A 22,247-nucleotide genomic window follows, 5' to 3' on the forward strand; every position below is an offset into this window, starting at 1 on the left:
TTAAAAAATGGTGTACAGAGCTAAACAAAGAATTCTCAACTGAGGAATACTGAATGGCTGAGAAGGACCTAAAAAAAATGTTCAACATCTTTAATCATCAGGGAAATGAAAATAAATTAAATTAATTAATTAATTTAAAAAACCCTTGAGATTCCACCTTACACCATTCAGAATGGCTAAGATCAAAAACTGAGGTGACAGCAGATGCTGGTGAGGATGTGAAGAAAGAGGAACACTCCTCTATTGCTGGTGGGACTGCACACTGGTACAACCACTCTGGAAATCAGTTTAGTGGTTCCTTAGCAATTTGGAAATAGTACTACTGGAATATCTGGCAATACCACTCCGGGGTATATACCCAGAAGATGTTCCAATGTACAATAATGCCACATGGTCCTCTATGTTCATAGCAGCCTTATTTATAATAGCCAGAAGCTGGAAAGAACCCAGATGTTCCTAAACAGAGGAATGGATACAGAAAATGTGTACATTTACACAATGGAGTACTACTCAGCTATTAAAAGCAATGAATTTTTGAAATTCTTAGACAAAGTGATGGATCTGGAGGATATCATCCTAAGTGAGGTAACCCAATCACAAAAGAACACACATGATATGCACTCACTGATAAGTGGATATTAGCCCAGAAGCTCTGAATACCCAAGATACAATTAGCAAAACACATGAAATTCAAGAAGGAAGACCAAAGTGTGGATACTTTGATCCTTCTTTGAAGGGGGAACAAATTACCCATGGAAGAATTTAGAGACACAAGTTCGGAGCAGAGACTGAAGGAATGGCCATCCTGGGACTTCTCCACCTGGGGATCCATCTCATAAATAACCACCAAAACCAGACACAATAGGTAGATGCCAACAAGGGCTTGTTGACAGGAGCCTGATATAGCTGTTTTCTGAGAGGCTTTGGTAGTGCCTGACAAATACAGATGTGCATGCTCACAGCCATCCATTAGAAGGAGCAAAGATTCCCCAATGCAGGAGCTAGAGAAAGTATCCAAGAATCTGAAGGGGTTTGTAGCCCTCTAGGAGAAACAACAATATGAACTAACCAGTTTCCCCTAGAGCTCCCTGGGACTAAACCACCAATCAAAGAAAACACATGGTGGGACTTGTGGATCTAGCTGCATATGTAGCAGCAGATGGCCAAATCGCTCAAAAGTGGGAGGAGCGGACCTCAGTCCTGTGAAGGTTCTATGCCCCAGTATAGGTGAATGCCAGGGGCGCGAAGCAGGAGTGGGAGGGGTGGGGAATGCCGCAGACCCTCTTTGGTCCCTGTCTGTGTAGAATGGGTCTCTGGTTGCAGGTGGACAAGGAGTTGGCAGGAATTGACAGACAGACTTGACACAAGGGAGTGTGGATCTGAATGTAATTTGTCAAATCGAGCATCACACCAGCGAGATACAAAGAGGTTATTGGATTCTTACACAAAAAAGAGGAATGCAAACACAGAAGGACTGGCAGGAACCAACTGGGATAAAATTCAATGTTAACAACTGGGATCAAAAACAGCTCAACCTAAGGTCCACTTAATCTTAGAAGCTAGGGGCAAGGGCTTCGTGTCCTTGCCATAGTTCCTACTCTAGTCTATTGTATAGTCCACCTTCCTCTAGGCCATTGTAACTACTTTTGTATGGGTATAACTCAGCTTTCTATTAGTTCTAAGTATCTACTCTGGTTCCTCTTTAGATCACAAACTTCCTTCTTACTCAATAATGGTAAATTTCTGTGTAGGGCAGTGACTTAGCTATCCATGCCCAAGGTTGGATAAAGGACTGCCTAGAATCAAATTTAGCTATATGTCAAAATGTCAATAATTAGGAGCACTTGTAATACGGCAATATTAAGGGAAAGCACACAGATCCTTTTACCAACTAAAGCAAGAACATTGGCGCATTCTTTATTCAGGATACCACAATTCCAGGAGACTAAGTTTCCATGAACTTTTCGCCTCGGGACAGCGCCCAGGTTTTTGGGACCTGTTGTGCTTGTCACTATTGGAGTGGATGTAGCAGGGGAGCAGGGGGAGAGGGGAGAGGATAGGGAATTTTCAGAGGGGAAACTAGGAAAGAGGATAACCTTGGAAATGTAAATAAAGAAAATATCTAATATAAATCATTTTTAAAATTAAAATGCTCACTATATAAAAAGTATACATAGTACTTGACTTTTTATGTGCGGTATTCTGTCACTGATATCTGTAACAATAACCTTTAAGATGTCAGAATTGCTGTCCTTGTTTGTTTTGTGTTGCTTTAAAGAAGATACTTTGATTATAAGCAACTTTAGAAAGAAAGGGTATATTACACCTTAGAGGTTAGATTCCATCATTGAGGGAAGCAGAACATGAATTCACTCAGAAAGTAGAACTCAGTCAGGAACTGAAGCAGAGAATATGGAAAGATGGTGCTTACTAGCTTGTTCTCCAAGGCATTTGTAGTTTAGTGCCTTATGCAACTCATAGCCATCTCCCTAGAAATGACAGCACTCTGAGTGAGCAGTATAATCTCACAGCAATTGCAAATCAAAAAAATATCTCATCAACATACACAGGACAGATTGGAGAAGGTTTCTCACCTGTGCTTGCATTTCTCCAGGTGACCAGTTTAGGACAAGCTGTCAATAAGGAAAGGAACATTTTACTTTACTTTTCAAGTTGTTAAACGAAGAATATATATATTTAAGTCTCAGGAAATTTCACAAAAAAGATAGTGAAAAATGATACAGGCCATAGGACAAGGACAATGTGAGAGAGGCTTTTCTTAAACAAAAACAAACAAGCTTAACAAGAAGGAAAAGCAAAGGGTGGATGTTTTAATCCTACTTAGAAGGGGGAACAAAATAGTTATGAGAGGTAGAGGGAGGGACCTGAGAGGGAGAGAGGAGGGGTAGGGAACAAAGAGGACAAGATCAGGTATGAGAAGAGACAGGAGAGAAGTCTAGAGGGTCATGAGAATAAATAGAATTATGTAGCAGTCAGGGGTGGGGAACAAGGTGGGGAAGAACCACTAGAAAGTCCCATACAACAGGGAAAGTAGAGGATCCCAGGAACCAGCTGGGATGGTATTAGCTTAAATATAGAGGGAAGATAGAACCTGAAGAGATCACCTCCAGTAGATAGGCATGACACCCCAGATGAGGCATGGGACTACCTACCCATCTCAACATTTTTAACCCAGAATTTTTCCTGTCTAAAGGAAATGCCGAGACAAAAAATTGTAGCAGAGACTGAAGGAAAGACAATCCAGAGACCTCCCCATCTTGGCATCCATCCCATCTGCAGACATAAACCCAGATGCTATTGCTGATGTCAGGAAGCGCTTGCTGACAGGAGCCTAGTAAGACTGTCCTCTTAGAGGCTCTGCCACCATCTGACTAAGACAGATGCAGATACTCACAGCCAACCATTGGACTGATCCTGGAGACCCCAGTGAAAGAGCTAGAGAAAGGACTGAAGGAGCTGAAGGAGATTGCAACCCCATAGGAAGTGCAACAATATCAATATACCAGACTCCCTAGAACTCCCAGGGACTAAACCACCAATGAAAGAAGATACATGAGTAGGTCCATGGCTCCAGCTTCACATGTAGCAGAGGATTGCCTTATTTGGCCTCAATGATAGGGGAGGCTGTTGGTCCTGTGGAGGTTTGATGCTCCAGTGTAGGTGGACGCCAGAGGGGAGAGGCTGGAGTGACTGTGTGGGTGGGGGAAGCACCCTCTTAAAGGTGTACGAGAGGGGGTATGGGATGAAGGTTTGTGGAGGGGAAACCAGGAAGGTGAATAACATTTGAAATGTAAATAAATAAAATAAATAAATAAAATAACCAATTAATAGAAATATACATATAAATTGGGAGGGAGGACAGAGGTTTGGTCTGGGATAAATTTCAGTGAAAAGTTGAATACAGTCATGATACATTCTATGAAATACTTTAAGAATTAATAAAATATTATATTATATAAAAAGTTTCTTTCATTGGCAGAATAGAGTCCCAATGATTAATTAACTTACAAGAGGGCTTTTGTGCAAATAATGTCCACTTTATTAATGAAGGGTCCACATAGAAATATAATTCAAGAGAGTAAACTGCTTTCTATCCACTTAAATTTCCAAAGCATTAAAAAATGACAGTGGATCTTATATGTGTTAACTCAAGAAACTAGTCATAGAAAGCAGAAATCATTCAGAAATTTAAATTTACCTCCCCTTCAGAAGTCCTTGATGACCCCAAACTTTCCGTAGGGCATTCTTCATCTCTGTGTTTCTCAGTGTGTAGATCAGTGGATTGAACATGGGTGCTATGATGGTGTAGAAAAGAGCAAATACTTTGTCTTCTGGAAATGTGGTGGCTGGTCTGATGTAAATGAATAGTGCAGGTGCAAAAAACAGGACTACAACGGTTAAGTGGGAACTGCAAGTAGATAGAGCTTTGCTCCGGCTTTCTGCAGAATATGTCCTTATGGTATACAATATGAAAAAATAAGAGGCCATCAACACAACAAACGTCACCAAAGCAATTAAGCCAGAGTTAGCAATGACTAAGAGACCTATTATGTGTGTATTGGAACAGGCCAATTTCAACAAAGGGTACACATCACAGAAGTAGTGATCTATCTCATTTGGGCCACAAAATGGTAAGAAGATAGTGAGAAGAAGTTGGCTGGCTGAGTGCACAAATCCCCCAGTGCAACAAGTCATGATGATCAAGTTACACCTATGTCTGCTCATGATGATGGTGTAATGCAGGGGCCTGCAGATGGCCACATAGCGGTCATAGGCCATGCCTGTGAGAATAAAGATTTCAATCCCTCCAAATAAATGAGTTGTAAAGAGCTGTATCATGCAATTATTATAGGTAATAACTTTCCTTTCTGCCAGTAAGTCAGTCATTAATTTAGGGGTCACTGTGGATGTGTAGCAGAGGTCAGATAGTGAGAGATAGTTGAGGAAGAAATACATGGGTTGCTCAATGAGGTGAGTGCATGTGATTGAAACCATTATGAGAACATTGCCCATCCAAATAGCAATGTAGCAAAATAAAAAAAATACAAAGCAGAGAATTTCAGTGTTCTTATTTTGGGAAAGTCCCAATAAAATAAAGACTGTGATATTACTGCTTTTTTCCATGGTTCATTGTAGACAGAATATGCCAGTCACCTGAAATGACATAATTGAATTTATGTTTAGAAATACTTTCTAACAGATTTTGATATACTAACTAGGCTTAATGTGCTTCAGCCAAAGAATTCAGATAATAAAAATCTGGTATGCAGTTACAATAGCTTCCAGGATCCTGGGAAATATCACATCTGATTTCAAATAAATCTCAAATCAAATTAAGATATCTGATCTATAATTGTCCAATGCAATCCCTTATCTAAACACATATATTCTCTAAACATTGAAAATTACAAATAATTGTGGTTATCATAAAAGCAGTTTCAATGCAGGCTATGTTCTTTTGATTCTTCTATAATGTGCTTCTACTTACTTTACAACAACTTTATGTGATTTTAAGTAGAATATAAAATATGACCTGCTTTCAATAATAGGCTTGTAGCATTGACATGATAATATTGTGAATTTATCATAAATTCTAGAGTCATTAATGTAGTTACTGTTATTGAAGTATGAGGAAGAACAACTTGCTATACTTATCTCTGAAAATACAATAACATTTGGGAATGTTAAAGTATTTTGAGACTAGCATCTTTCATTCCAGTTGATTGCTTTACAAAGAGTGATTTTATTTTTAATACATAGAAAATGTATGAGTCCTTTCTCTAACTCTTGCAATGTGGACCTCATTCTCAGTCCAATGTATTCAATAAAAAAAGAAAGAAAGAAAGAAAGAAAGAAAGAAAGAAAGAAAGAAAGAAAGAAAGAAAGAAAGAAAGAAAGAAAGAAAGAGAGAAAAGATATGATTAACATGATTCTCATTTTCAATAAAAATGTCATAAAACTTGAAAGATTAGGCTATATGAACTAAGGAAATTGAATTTGGTAGTAACAAAACCTCATCTTAGGCTACTAGAAATTTGGACAAAAATGAATCATTGTTTGCAAATATAATTTTTAAAACTTCTAAGTGAAACATCTTAAAATTACCAAATAGTCTTAGAATGTTCCCTTTAATCTGCACTTCAGCTCTGATCTCACTTTCAGACTTTCAAGTTCATTTTCCTCTACTATTTGACATATTATTAATTAATACTGCAATCCACGTGAAAAATAATTAACTTTCTTATTGAAAAAATATTTTACATGGCTTCCCTTACCCAGCTGCTCCAAGATTATTGTCACCTTCCTACACACAAAACTCATTTCCTTTTCTCTCTCTTTAGTGAACAAATAGATAAGCAATAAAAAAGAAAAAAATACAAAACTAAGAAACAAGATTTTTTAAACATAAAGATAAAACAAAATGCAACTCAATGATAGCACAAAATTAGAAACTGAAATATATGAGCAAAAGACCAGTAAGACAAAAAAAAAAATAAAAAAAATAAAGTCACCAAAGAAATCAATATGAGGCAAAAATTCTACAAAAATACCATTAAGTCTTTGTTTTTTTAATAATATTGAATTATAAAATGAGTTCTTTCACTTACATAGTCAAATTTCATGAATAAGACTAAAGGAATAGAATTTTTAAAAGTAGATTCTAATCTTTCCTGAAAGCTGATGATGATAATAATAATAATTATTATTATAATTTGCCATTAAACAAGAAATATATGTTGTAATTGTTCTTAAAATAGCTATCAAACACACACAACTGTTGCTTTTCATTCATTTACTAGGTAATTATTAGAATATACTTATGGGATCTTAAGTTGTCTTGACTCAGAAGACTAAAGTTGATGTCTAACTTTCTCCCTGAAACTTGGTTTTATTATTATAATGGAAGTTTTATTTCTTAATATTTTAGATAAATTATAATACAACATTTTCCCTTTCTCTTGCTTCGCACCAAGCCCTCCTTTGTACCCCTCCTTGTTCTCTTTCAAAATCATGGCCTCCTTTTTCATTTTGATTCAACCTCTTCACATACAGAACTTCCACTTTATTAGTGTTTGAAAAGGTTACTGGAAAGAATCAAACTAATCTATATAGCTTTGACATCTCTCTGGATATACACGATAAATCAGAAACTGAGTTCACATATGCCCTTTGCGAATTCAAACTTACAATATAATAATTCATTTTTTAAAGCCCTTTTAAGCTGAAATAAAGAAAAGTATTCACCTTACTTGTTGGAGATTTGTTCTGAGTTTCAACTTTCATAATAGATAAAAAGTCTTATTAAAATGTTTTTAATAACTGCATTGTGATAGTGTTAATGTATCATTTGACAGCTAAATAAAATAGCTATAATCTTAGCCTGGGAGATATACATGCATGGTAACACAACAATCACATAGCCGACCACATCTAAGCATAGATTTCTGACCCCAGATCCTGAATTCATCATCATCTCTTTATAAGTCCTGTCCAAAGTCAAGAAAAAGGTAGAGATAAATTGAGCATTAATTCTGCCTTATCCAACTTTAAATTTTATATACATATTTGTATGCATCAAGTAAATATAATTTTTCGGAATTTCAATTCCAATTGCATTTTCAATTTCATTTAAAATGGGATTATAAATTAATTTAAAGTCTGTTCATGAATTATGAACTGAATCAGTTCTGAGATCTATAACCAGTTCTGGAAAATCACAGATGCATATTTCTTACAAAGTTTGAGGTAGCAATATCTCCTACTTCCTCAAGACTGATGTTACTTAAGAATGATTGTTTATATTATATTTTCAGTTACTTGTCATGTGATAAAAATAAAGGGGTGGCAGAAAATTCAGTCTGACTTCTAATACTGTCACTTCTTAAGATTCAGGACCTTATGCTCTTAGTTCATAAAATAAAGGAGCTAGGATCAATGGTATATAAGAATTCTTCCTATATAGATTATTAACAGGGAGTAAAAGATACTCTCAACATTAAATATTTAGGAATAATAGCTATGAGATAACTTATTTGCACATGTCCTACTATTATTTTAAATATGTTATTTTGTTTAATATAATCATGTCTGTTCCCTTGTCAAGGAATCAGTTGCATAACTGCTTAAATTGTTTCCTTGCAATTTCTGATGGTAGCTTTAGCACAAATTGTAATATTGATATTTCATTTTGTATTTTAGCAAACTTATACATGAGAAAAAATTAATAACTACCTGGCAGTTTTCAAACTCCCAAACTAATAATTATGTGAGGCTGTCCATTACAGAGAGGAAAACATTGAAACATAGTATATTGTTTTTGCAAACAAAATTCATTACAACATCTATAGAACCAATTTATTTCTAAGCATTTAAAACTCAACTGTTAAGCAAGATCTTTAGGCAGATATTATTTCTTTAAAGTAAATTTTAATTTCCTCAGAAGATAGAATTTAAGGAAAATTTATTCACATATACTCAAGTTACCAACTCACCGGTCAGTAGCATCCGTTGAGATCCAAGATTTCAGAGAAATTTTGCCACAGAATTATAAATGTTCTGTAAAAATCATGTATCTCATTCATGACAAAATTTTAATGACTGATAGTCCATTTGCTGATTACAACATTTGAGGTTCTTTTTCTTTTGTAATATGGGAAGGGGGTTATAGATATTGTCATGCTGAGAACTAGCCTACTACAGTTCATACAGAGCATTTTTATGATGTTCTCTGGGGAGGTGCTGTGCTTTTAAGTTTGTTTTGTGTTTCTTTTTACAGATCTGTAGGTGGAGCCCAGCAAGGCATGTACCAGGTAAGTGCTTGGATACAGAGAGATGCCTTGGTACATTCTGTGTGTCAATACTTTTCTTGTTAATTATGAAGAAGAATGGAAAGTAAACGTTAGAAATAATAGGCTGAGCAGACCTTGTGTAACTCATTTATTGACAGACTTTACTATAATTATCTAAAACATATACACAGAAGGTGCCAAACAATTATAAATACTTTTCATAGAAAGATTATTGTGTCCTTTACAACCTACTCCAATGTCCTTTTACTTGAATTAAGTTCACATGTCATTTCCACTGTCTGTATCTCAAGAAGCTAACCTCCAAAAAACCAAACAACCCAATCAAAAAAATGGGGTATTGAGCTAAACAGAGAATTCACAACAGAAGTGTTCAAAGTTCTTAGTGATCAGGGAAATGCAATCAAAATGACCCTAAAATTCCACCTTGTACCAGTTAAGATCAAAAACTCAATTGACAGCATATGTTGGCAAAGATAAGGAGAAAGAGGAACACTCCTCCATTGCTAGTGGGATTGCAAACTGGTACAACTCTGGAAATAAAACTGGAGGTTGCTCCAAACATTGGAAATGGATCTAACTGAAGACCCAGATATACCACTCTTGGATGTATACCCAAAAGATACCCCATTATACCATGGCACATGGAACATGGCACAGGGGCACATGTTCCACTATGTTCATAGTGGCTTTATCTATAATAGCCAGAACCTGGAAACAACCCTAATGTCCCACAATAGAAGAGTAAATAGAGAAAATGTGGTTCATTTACACAATGGAATAATATTCAGCTATTAAAAACAAGGACATCGTACCTCTCCACACAGGTTGTGTTCCTAGACACTCGGCAAAATGAAGATTGAGGAGGTGAAGAGCACCACGAAGACGCAGTGCATCGCCTCCCACAGCCACATGACCACAGGGTCTGGGGCTAGACGAGTGGCCTGGCCAAGCAGGCGGCTTCGGGGCTCGTGGGCCAGGAGAACGCGAGAGAGGCATGTGGCGTCATTGTAGAATTAATCAAAAGCAAGAAAATGGCTGGAAAAGCTGTCTTGTTGGCGGGGCCTCCTGGAACTGGCAAGACAGCCTTGGCCCTTGCTATTGCTCAGGAGCTGGGCAGTAGTAAAGTCCCATTCTGCCGGATGGTGGGTGGCAAGGTATACTCAACTGAGATAAAAAAAAAGACAGAGGTGCTGATGGAGAACTTTTGCAGGGCCATTGGGTTGTGTATAAAGGAGACTAAGGAGGTTTATGAAGGGGAGGTGACAGAGCTGACTCCCTGTGAGACAGAGAACTCCATGGGTGGGTACGGCAAAACTATCAGCCATGTGATCATAGGGCTCAAGACTGACAAAGGAACCAAACAGCTGAAGCTGGACCCCAGTATTTTTGAAAGTTTGCAGAAAGAATGAGTAGAGGCTGGAGATGTGATTTACATTGAAGCAAATAGTGGAGCTGTGAAGAGGCAAGGCAGGTGTGACACCTATGCCACCGAGTTTGACCTTGAAGCTGAAGAGTACGTCCCTTTGCGAAAGGGAGATGTGCAGAAGAAGAAGGAAATCATACAGGATGTGACCTTGCATAACCTGGATGTGGCTAGTGCACGGCCTCAGGGTGGGCAAGATATTCTGTCTATGATGGGCCAGTTGATGAAGTCAAAAAAGACAGAAATCACAGATAAACTGCGAAGGGAGATCAACAAAATGTTGAACAAATACATTGACCAGGGCGTGGCCAAGCTGGTCCCTGGAGTACTCTTTGTCAATGAGATCCAAATGCTAGATATCGAGTGCTTTACCTCCCTGCACCGAGCCCTGGAGTCCTCCATCGCCCCCATTGTCATCTTTGCATCCAACCGAGCCAATTGTGTCATGGGGGCACTGACGACATCACTTCTCCACAGGGCATCCCGTTGGACCTGTTGGACAGGGTGGTGATCATCAAGACCATGATATATATGCCACAGGAGATGAAGCAGATCATTAAGATCTGAGCCCAGACCGAAGGCATCAACATCAGCGAGGAGGCACCGAACCACCTCGGGGAGATTGGCACCAAGACCACTCTGAGGTATTCGGTACAGCTGCTGACCCCAGCCAACCTGCTGGCAAAGATTAACGGCAAAGACAGCATTGAGAAGGAGCACGTGGAAGAGATCAGTGAGCTCTTCTATGATGCCAAGTCCTCTGCCAAGATTTTGGCTGACCAGTAGGACAAGTACATGAAGTAACATTGGGAAGGAGGTGCACGCAGAGATGGACCTCACAACGTGCACAGGGGCTGGACACAAGCATGCTTTGCAAACCTCCATGGTTGTTTGGAAGGATCCCTTCCCCACCTAGCTTGTTTTCTAATAAAACTGAATAGGTTATTTTGATGATACAAAAAAAAAAAAAAAACCAAAAACAAAAACAAACAAACAAAAAACCAAGGACATCATGAGCTTTGCAGGCAAATGGATCGAACTAGAAAATATCATTCTGAGTTAGGTAACTCAGACTACAAAGGACATGCATGGTATGTACTAATAAGTTGATATTAGCCAAAATACACAGAATATCTAGGATACAATCCACAGTAGTCAGGAAGGTTAACAAGCAGAAGGGCCCAATTCTAAGAAGGGGCATATTGTCCACACTTTGGTCTTCATTCTTCTTGAGTTTCATGCGTTTAGGGGAATGCCAGGGCCAAAAGAATGGGAATGGGTGGGTAGGGAAGTGGGGGGGGGTATGGGGGACTTTTGGGATAGCATTGGAAATGTAATTGAGGAAAATATGTAATAAAAAATATAAAAAAACAAAAAAACAAGCAGAAGGGCCCAAGTGAGGATGCTTCAATCCCAATTGAGAAAAAGATGAAAACAATCACAGGAGGCAGAGAGAGGGAGAGGAGGGTAAAAGATGAACTTGATCAGGTATGGGATCGCTGAGACAAGAAGAAGCACCTAGGGCCAGCAGAATGAATGGATGTATGCAACCTCAGAGGTAGAAGTTTGGGGTAATGCTCTAGAAAATACAAGAGACATGGATGGTGAGAGACTCTTGGGACTCAAAGGGAAGGTCTTTAGAGGAAATGCCCAACACTGTGGGGAGAGGGAACTCTTTTTTTATTCTTTTTTTTTTTTTTAGATATTTTCTTTATTTACATTTCAAATGTCCCCTTTCCTAGTTTCCCCTCTGAAAATCTCCTGTTCCCTTCCCCCTCCCCCTGCCTCCCAACCCACCCACTCCCATTCCTGGTCCTAGCATTCCCCTATACTGGGGCCTAGAACCTTCACAGGACCAAGGGCCTCTCCTCCCATTGATGACTGACTGGGCCATCCTCTGCTACATATATAGCTAGAGCCACAAGTTCCACCATGTATTTTCTTTGATTGGTGGATACAAATTGGAAAGGAAAAAGTCAAAAAATCACAATTTGCAGATGATATGATAGTATATATGAGTGACCCTAAATATTCTCCAGAGAACTCCTAAACCTGATGAACAATTTCAGTGCAGTAGCTGGATATAAAATTAACTCAAACAAATCAGTGGCTTTTCTCTACACAAAGGATAAACAGGCTGAGAAAGAAATCAGGGAAGCAACACCCTTCACAATAGTCACAAATAATATAAAATACCTTGGTGTAACTCTAACTAAGCAAATGAAAGATCTGTATGATAAGAACTTCAAGTCTCTGAAGAAAGAAATCAAAAAAGATCTCAGAAGATGGAAAGATCTTCCAGGCTCATGGATTAATATAGTCAAAATAGCTATCATGCCAAAAGCAATCTACAGATTCAATGCAATCCTCATTAAATTCCAACTCAATTCTTCATAGAGTTAGAAAGGGCAATTTGCAAAATCATCTGGAATAACAAAAAATCTAGGATAGCAAAAACTATTCTCAAGAATAAGAAAGGGAACTCTTAAAGTCTACTTCCAGTTGAAACACAAGTCATAAAGTGGAGGGATGGGGTTATCATTACACAGTCAAATACTCTGATCCAGAATATCTCCTGTCTGAAAGAACTCAGGGACAAAAATGGAGAAAAGACTGAGGTAAATGTCTATTTCATATGTTTCTCTTGGATCTGCAGTACATTGACAAGTGTTTGCCCTTTCCACAGTGGCTGCAACACTTTGTGGTTCATAGCAAGCAGAACCTGTTTGTTCTCTTGTGTGAACACTGTATTCACCAGAGTCAATGCATCTTCTATTTTGAGCTCTGGATAGTCAAGCTTTACAATTTCTTTGGAAATGGTCTAAATCACAACAAAATCATCAGGCATTTTGATTTCTGAGACTTATAACTATAACTTTCCCTATGGTATTAGCATGATGATCCTGATAAGTCAATGCCAGTTGTCTCTCTTATCCATTCACCAATTGGAGCTGCTCATACTTTCAATGGTATGATTGCTGTCTTGCATTCAGTATTTGGTCTTTAAAATGCTAATATTTCTATCTATGACTGTCTGGTTTCAGGGTCGGAAATCACTCTATTTACAGCTGAATCCAATCTCTGTAAGGAATCAGTAAATGCCTCTACAGAATCCTGTATCACTTTATTAAACAAGGTGGATTTTTCCCCTGTCTCATCATTCATATCCCAAGCTCTTGAAGCTGAAACACAACATTGTACAATCATTGGATTACATTTGTTCTTGTAAATCACCAAGTAATTGTTTTTTAAACAATATTTATTCTGCTCACAATATTGTGTTGTTCTATTTTTTGTGGTTTCATGCCTCCACTACAAAAACCAGTATAATTGTTGTCCAGCTTCAAGAACAGCTGACATTAATCCCTTCCAATCTTGAGGCATAACTCTATTTTGTATAGTTTAAGTATTTAACATTTCTTTAATAAATGGTGAGTGCAAGTCATACAATACAATAACCTCTATAAAATGCTTTAGATGTAGTATTTCTAATTTATATCAGGTCAAATCATTATGGGCAGGACAACCATCATTAGCAGGCATATGCTGGAAAGGATGAGAGTGCCTGTATAGGGCCAAGCAAACCCTCTGGTACTACAGTCATCCTGTTGTACCTGTACCATCCCCTGCTCTTCCTGTACCCTAGTTTCACAAGAGGTGTTCTGGATGCCTGGCAGTGAAAGTTCATGGAGGAGAGGCAGACAGTAATTTTCCTTCCAGCCTATTTTGCTTCCCTTTTTCATCATGCAGTATATTTCTGGTCACACACATCAAGTCTGGACACTGCTGTTCTCCTCCCACTGGCTCATTTTTTCTTCCCAAGCACTACTACCTCTAACTGAAAACTCTCTAATTGCTTAGCCAACTCTGTAATCTCCCACATAAAAGAATTGTCAGCTTTCCCCTATCTGTTTCAAAGAGTATATATTAAGACCATGAAACAAAAGCATAAAACCTACCCAGTGGCTGTAGCTACTATTTTGCCAGCCTTCTTATAATATATTGCAAACCCCTCATAATTAGACTTTTCTTCTATCACATTAGAAGGAGAGTTACCCATTATGCCTACGCCATGTTGCATACCACCAGTAGGCTTAGAATTTTCAAAACTGCTTGGGCACAATATCAGCAGAGGGTCCCAAGGTCCCCAGAGGACTCTCCACTCTGCAGGCACTCTAGCACACCCAGGATCTTGAGATCACTGGTGAGTGGAGCAGAACGTCTGTTTCAAAAAACCCAGAGGGCTTTGTGCTAGCAGGAACAGGGACAAAGGACACCTGCTTGACCAGTGGCTGGAGTTCATTCTGGTCAGTGCCACCCCCTTGTCATCTTGGACAAGATCTCAGTTGAGGGTCTCAAGGTACCCAGAGGACTCTCCACCCTGTAGGCACCCTAGCACACCTGGGATCTTAAGATCACTGGTAAGTGAAATGCAACATCAGTTCCAAAAAACCCAGAGAGTCTTGTGCTAGCAGTAACATGGTCAAAGGACAAAGGCAGGCCCTAGCTCACCCAGAATCATGGGAACAATGAGACGAGTCTGCGCAGGAGAACACAAGGGCATCAGAAGCAACAAAGCTTCTTGGACAGGGTCCTTTCAGGCCTTCATCCTTAGCCAGGAGACAGAGCTGAGACACAGGCCCCTGGACACCTTCCCTGCCAAAGGAGAGTAGGCCTGCAAGGAGGGCTCTGACCCCAGTAATCAGGAGGTGGATCAGAGCTCCAGACTTCTGTGTACCTTCCCTGCAAGAGGAGAGCTTGCCTGCAGAGAGTGCTCTGACCACTGAGATTCAGGAGAGAGTTGGTTACCCAGGAGGGTTGACAGAGGCTAAAGAATCACAGGAAGAACAAGCTCCAGCCAGAGAGAGATAGAAAAACTAACACCAGGATTACAAGATGGCAAAAAGCAAACTAAAGAATTTTACTAACAGACTTCAAGACCACTGGGCATCATCAGAACCCATTATGCCCACCACAGTGAGTCCTGGATACCCCAACACACCCGAAAAGCAAGATTTGGATATAAACTCACATCTCAAGAAGCTGGTAGAGGATTTTAAGAAGGGCATTATTAACTCACTTAAAGAAATACATGAGAACACTGCTGAAAAGGTAGAAGCCCTTAAAGAGGAAGCACAAAAGTCCCTTAAAAAATTATAGGAAAACACAACCAAACAGGTTATGGAATTGAACAAAACCATCCAAGATCTAAAAATGGAAGCAGAAACACTGAAGAAAACCCAAAGGGAGACAACTCTGGAGATAGAAACCATAGAAAGGAAACCAGAACCCATAAATGCGAGCATCAGCAACAGAATACAAGACATGGAAGAGAGAATCTCAGGTGCAGAAGATTCCATAGAGAACATAAAATCAACAATCAAAGAAAATGCAAAAAGATCCTAACCCAAAACATCCAGGAAATCGAGGACACAATGAGAAGACCAAACCTAAGGATAACAGATATAGATGAGATTGAAGATTTTCAACTTAAAGGGCGAGTAAATATCTTCAACAAAATTATAGAAGACAACTTCCCTAACCTAAAGAAAGAGATGCCCATGAACATACAAGAAGCCTAAAGAACTCCAAATAGACTGGACCAGAAAATAAATTCCTCTGGAAACATAATAATCAGAACAAACAACAACAAAAAAAAGGCAAAAAATAAGGATAGAATATTAAAAGCAGTAATGGAAAAAGGCCAAGAAACATATAAAGGCAGATCTATTAGAATTACACCAGACTTCTCACCAGAGACTATGAAAGCCAGAAGATACTGGACTGATGTTATACAGACCCTAAGAGAACACAAATGCCAGCCCAGGTTACTATACCTAGCCAAATTTTCAATTGCCATAGATGGAGAAACCAAAGTATTCCACAACAAAACAAAATTCAGACATTATCTTTCCAGAAATCCATCCCTTCAGAGGATAATAACAGAAAACAAACAAACAAACAAGGTGAACTCTCAATTCTGAATATCTACACTCCAAATGCAAGGCAGCCACATGCATTTAGGAAAGCTCAAAGCACATATTGCAACTCACACAATAATAGTGGGAGACTTCAATACCCTACTCTCACCAATGGACAGATCCTGGAAACAGAAACTAAACAGAGATACATGGACACTAACCAAAGTTATAAGACAACTGGATTTCATAGATATCTACAGAATATTTTATCCTAAAACAAAAGGATATGACTTCTTCTCAGCACCTCATGGCACCTTCCACAAAATGGACCATATAATTGGTCACAAAACAGTCCTCAATAGATACAAAAATATTTACTTATCTCATGCATCCTATCATATTACCACAGACTAAGGCTGATCTTCAATAACAACATAAATAATAGAAAGCCAACATTCACGTGGAAGCTGAAGAAGACTCTATTCAATGATACCTTGTTCAAGGAAGAAATAAAGAAAGAAATTAAAGACCTTTTATAGTTTAATGAAAACGAAGCCACAATAGCCAGATTTGTGGGACACAAAGAAAGCATTTCTAAGAGGAAACCCCATAGCTCTGAGTGCCTCCAAAAAGAAACTAGAGAACATATATAGTAGCAGCTTGACAGCACTCATAAAAGCTCTAGAACAACAGGAAGCAAATCCACCCAAGAGGAGTAGAAGGCAGGAAATAATCAAACTCAGGGCTAAAATCAACCAAGTGGAAACAAAAAGAACTATTCAAAGAATCAACCACACCAGGAGCTTGTTCTTTGAGAAAATCAACAAGGTAGATAAACCCTTAGCCAGACTAACTAGTGGGCAAAGGGACAGTATCCTAACTTACAAAATCAAAAATGAATAGGGAGCCATAACAACAACAGAATCAGGGGAAATCCAAAACATCATCAGATCCTACTACAAAAGGCTATACTCAACAAAACTGGAAAACCTGGATGAAATAGACATATTTCTAGACAGATATCATGTACCAAAGTTAAATCGAGATCAGATTAATGACGTAAACAGTCCCATATCCCCTACAGAAATAGAAGCAGTCATTCTCCCAACCAAAAAAAGCCCAGTACCAAATGGGTTTAGTGCAGAGTTCTATCAGACCTTCAAAGAAGACCTAATTCCAATTCTCCTCAAACTTTTCCACAAAATAGAAACAGAACGTACTCTCCCCAATCCATTCTATGAAGCCACAATTACTCTAAAATTTATACCACAGAAAGACCCAACAAAGATAGAGAACTTCAGACCAGTTTCCCTTAGGAATATTAATGCAAAAATACACAATAAAATTCTTGCTAACCAAATCTAAGAACACTTCAAAAAGATCATCGATCATGATCAAGTAGGCTTCATTCCAGGGTTGCAAGGATTGTTTAATTTATTGAAGTCCATCAAAGATATCCACTCTATAAACAAACTCAAAGACAAAAACCATATGATCATCTCATTAGATGCTAAGAAAGCATTTGAAAAAATCCAACACCCATTCATATAAAAGTCTTGGAAAGATCAGGAATTCAGCACCCATACCTAATCATAATAAAAGCAATATACAACAAACCAGTACCCAAAAACAAACTAAATGGACAGAAGCTAGAAGCCATCCTACTAAAATCAGGGACTAGACAAGGCTGCCTACTTTCTCCCTACCTATTTAATATAGTACTCAAAATCTTAGCCAGAGCAATTAGACAACAAAAGGAGGTTAAGGGGATACAAATTGGAAAGGAAGAAGTCAAAATATCACTATATGCAAATGATATGATAGTATATATAAGTGATCCTAAAAATTCCACCAGAGAATGCCTAAAACTGATAAACACCTTCAGTGAAGTAGCTGGATATAAAGTTAATTCAAACAAATCAGTGGCATTTCTCTACACAAAGGATAAACAGGCTGAGAAAGAAATTAGGGAAACAACACCCTTCACAAGTCACAATGTAAAAATACCTTGGTGTGACTTTAAGCAAGTGAGAGATCTGTATGATAAGAATTTTAAAGTTTCAGATGAAAGAAATCAAAGATCTCTGAAGATGGAAAGATCTCCCATGCTCATTCATTGGCAGGATTAATATATTGAAATGGCTATCTTGCCAAAAGCAATCTACAGATTCAATGCAAACCCCATCAAAATTCCAACTCAATTCTTCAATGAATTAGAAAGGGCAATTTTCAAATTCATCTGGAATAACACAAACCCAGGACAGAAAAAAACTCTTCTCAATGATAAAAGAACCTCTGACCCATAGCTGTAGTTCAGAGCAAGTTTGATTAAAAACAAACAAACAAACAAACAAACAACAACAAAAACTGCAAGATACTGGTACAGCAACAGACAGGTAGACCAACGGAATAAAATTGAAGACCCAGAAATGAACCCACACACCTATGGTCATTTGATCTTGGACAAGGGAGCTAAAACCCTCCAGTGGAATAAAGACAGCATTTTCAACAAGTGGTACTGGCACAACTGGTGGTTAGAATGTAGAAGAATGTGAATCAATCCATTCTTATCTCCAGTCTAATTGGAACAAGGAACTCCACACCAAACTAGAGACACTGAAAGTTACAGAGGAGAAAGTGGGAAAAAGCCTCGAAAATATGGGTACAGGGGAAAAATTCCTGAACAGAACAGCAATGGCTTGTACGGTAAGATTGAGAATTGACAAAAGGGACCTCATAAAATTGCAAAGCTTCGGTTAGGCAAAAGATACTGTCAATAAGACAAAAAGACCACCAATATATTGGGAAAGGATCTTTACCAATCCTAAATCAGATAGGGGACTAATATCCAATATATATATAAACTCAAGAAGATGGACTCCAGAAAATAAAATAACCCTATTAAAATTGGGGTACAGAGCTAAACAAAGAATTCCTAACTGAGGAATACCAAAGGACTGAGAAGCACCTGAAAAAATGTTCATCATCCTTTATCATCAGGGAAATGCAAATCAAACCAACCCTGAGATTCCTCCTCACAGCAGTCAGAATGGCTAAGATCAAAAATTCAGATGACAGCAGATGTTGGCAAGGATGTGGAGAAAAAGGAACACTCCTCCATTTTTGGTGGGATTGCAAGCTGGTACAATCACTCTGGAAATCAGTCTCATGGTTTCTCAGAAAATTAGACATCATACTACTGGAAGATCCAGCAATTCCTCTCCTGGGCATATACCCAGAAGATGTTCCAACTTGTAATAAGGACACATGCTCCACTATGTTCATAGCAGCCTTATTTATAATAGTCAGAAGCTGGAAATAATCCAGATGTCCCTCAACAGAGGAATGGATATTGAATATGTGGTACATTTACACAATGGAGTACTACTCAGCAATTAAAACAATGAATTCATGGAATTCTTAGGAAAATGGATGGATATGGAGAATACCTTCCTGAGTGAGGTAACCCAATCACAAAAGAAAACACATGGTGTTCACTGAACTACACAATCATCATGAATGGAAGGAGGTATGATTTAGTCAGTGTTCAGTCCTAATGATTTCACTCTTACTACATATTATCTTCTAACAGGTTCATGATATTTGATTCTACATTGAAATTCTTGATTCAGTCATATATATATATATATATATATATATATATATATATATATATATATATTCATTCATATATATTCAATTTTATCAAAAACATTTTTAAAGGTGGTGACATTTCTATAGGGATTATTGCTGGTGGGAGGGTAAATTGTATGGCCCCTTTGGAAATCAAACTAGCATTTTCTCAGAAGATTGGGAATAGTTATACCCAAGACCCAGCTATATTCCTCCTGGACCTATACTTAAAAGGTGCCCCACTATACCAGAAAGACACTTACTCAACTATATTCTTAGCAGATGTATTCAAAGTAGCAAAAAACTGGAAACAACTATGATGTACTTAAATCAAAGAATGGATAAAGCAAATGTGGCACATTTATACAATGGAATACTACTCAGATCTTCAAAGCAAAGACATCATGCAGTTTTCATGCAAATGGAAGGACCTAAAAATATCATCCTGAATGAGATAACACAGACCAAAAAAGGTACACATAGTATGTATTCAATTATAAGTGAATATTAGCCATAAAGTACAGCATAAGCATGCTACAATTCACAGACCCAAAGAAACAAAATATTAAAGAGGACTGAAGGGAGCATGTGTGCTTCAGACTGCCCTCAGTTGGGCCTTAGATCCACAGAGGAATCAGGATTAAAGTACAGATGATCAGGGAGTCTGTGAGAAGGGTGTCTTAGTTAGGGTTTTACTGCTGTGAACAGACACCATGACCAAGGCAAGTCTTATAAAAAACAACATTTAACTGGAGCTGGCTTACAGGTTCAGAGGCTTAGTTCCTTATCATCAAGGTGGAAGCATGGCAGTAACCAGGCAGGCATGGCACACGAAGAGCTGAGAGTTCTACATCTTCATCCAAAGGCTGCTAGTGGAAGACTGACTTCCAAGGAACTAGGGTGAGGATCTTATGCCCACACCTACAGTGACACACCAGGTCACACGTATTCCAACATGGCCACACCTCCAAATGTTGCCACTCTCTGGTCCAAGAATATACAATCCATAACATTCCACTCCCTGGCCCCCATAGACTTGTTCAAACACATGAGTCTGGGGGTGGGGGCATACTAAACCATAGCATAATGTAAAATGCATTTAGTCCAACTTTCAAAGTTCTCATAGTATATAGCAGTCTCAACAATGTTAAAAGTACAAAGTACAAGGTCTCTTCTGAGATTCATCCAGTCACTTAACTGTAATTCCCAAAGAAAGTCAGGAATCTAGCTAGGCAAATTGGAAACTCTGTATCTCCATGGCTGATGTCAAAGCAGTCTTCAGATCTCCACTCCTTTTTCATCTTTGTTGACTACAACAAACTGCTTTCTCCTGGGCTGCTTACACTCCCTTTCCTCAGCATGGACACTTAATATGCACTTATCAGTGAGAACATATTGTGGGAGTTCTTTTGTGATTGGGTTACCTCATCAGGATGATGCCCTCCAGGTCCATCCATTTGCCTAAAAATTTCATAAATTCATTCTTTTTAATAGCTGAGTAGTACTCCATTGTGTAAATGTACCACATTTTCTGTATCCATTCCTCTGTTGAGGGGCATCTGGATTCTTTCCAGCTTCTGGCTATTATAAATAAGGCTGCTATGAACATAGTGGAGCACGTGTCCTTCTTACTGGTTGGAACATCTTCTGGATATATGCCCAGGAGAGGTATTGTGGGATCCTCCAGTAGTACTATGTCCAGTTTTCTGAGGAACCGCCAGACTGATTTCCAGAGTGGTTGTTAAAGCTTGCAATCCAACCAACAATGGAAGAGTGTTCTTCTTTCTCCACATCCTCACCAGCATCTGGTGTCACCTGAATTTTTGATCTTAGCCATTCTGACTGCTGTGAGGAGGAATCTCACGGTTGTTTTGATTTGCATTTCCCTGATGATTAAGGATGTTGAACATTTTTTCAGGTGCTTCTCAGCCATTTGGTATTCCTCAGGTGAGAATTCTTTGTTTAGCTCTGAGCCCCATTTTTTAATGGGGTTATTTGAATTTCTGGAGTCCACCTTATTGAGTTCTTTATATATATTGGATATTGTCGCCTATCTGATTTAGGATAGGTAAAGATCCTTTCCCAATCTGTTGGTGGCCTTTTTGTCTTATTGACAGTGTCTTTTGCCTTGCAGAAGCTTTGCAATTTTATTAGGTCTCATTTGTAGATTCTCAATCTTACAGCACAAGCCATTGCTGTTCTTTTTTTTTTTTTTTTGCCATTGCTGTTCTATTCAGGAATTTTTCCCCTGTATCCAAATCTTCGAGGGTTTTCCCTACTTTTTCCTCAATAAGTTTCAGTGTCTATGGTTTTATGTGGAGATCCTTAATCAACTTAGATTTGACCTTAGTACAAGGAGATAGGAATGGATCAATTCGCATTCTCCTACATGATAATCGCCAGTTGTGACCACACCATTTCTTGAAGATGCTGTCTTTT

At 38.4% G+C, this 22,247-nt stretch overlaps 1 protein-coding gene and 1 pseudogene across 1 annotated transcript; one reads left to right on the forward strand and one right to left on the reverse strand.

The window, feature by feature from the left end:
* Nucleotides 1-4,215: 4,215 nt before the first annotated feature.
* LOC110306583 (olfactory receptor 4P4) lies at nt 4,216-5,145 on the reverse strand. Its single transcript, XM_021178656.1, has one exon. It carries the CDS (start codon nt 5,143-5,145, stop codon nt 4,216-4,218), a length of 930 nt encoding a protein of 309 aa, XP_021034315.1.
* Nucleotides 5,146-9,680: 4,535 nt separating this feature from the next.
* Nucleotides 9,681-11,058, forward strand: LOC110290119 (ruvB-like 1 pseudogene; annotated as a pseudogene).
* Nucleotides 11,059-22,247: the final 11,189 nt, after the last annotated feature.

The sequence above is a fragment of the Mus caroli genome, unplaced genomic scaffold (assembly GCF_978045245.1).
Source record: "Mus caroli unplaced genomic scaffold, Mus_caroli_1 scaffold_2, whole genome shotgun sequence".
Classification (NCBI taxonomy): domain Eukaryota; kingdom Metazoa; phylum Chordata; class Mammalia; order Rodentia; family Muridae; genus Mus; species Mus caroli.

What these genes read in the sequence shown, in the direction of transcription:
- LOC110306583 (XM_021178656.1), bottom strand. Translation starts at nt 5,145, where the DNA reads ATGGAAAAAAGCAGTAATATCACAGTCTTTATTTTATTGGGACTTTCC.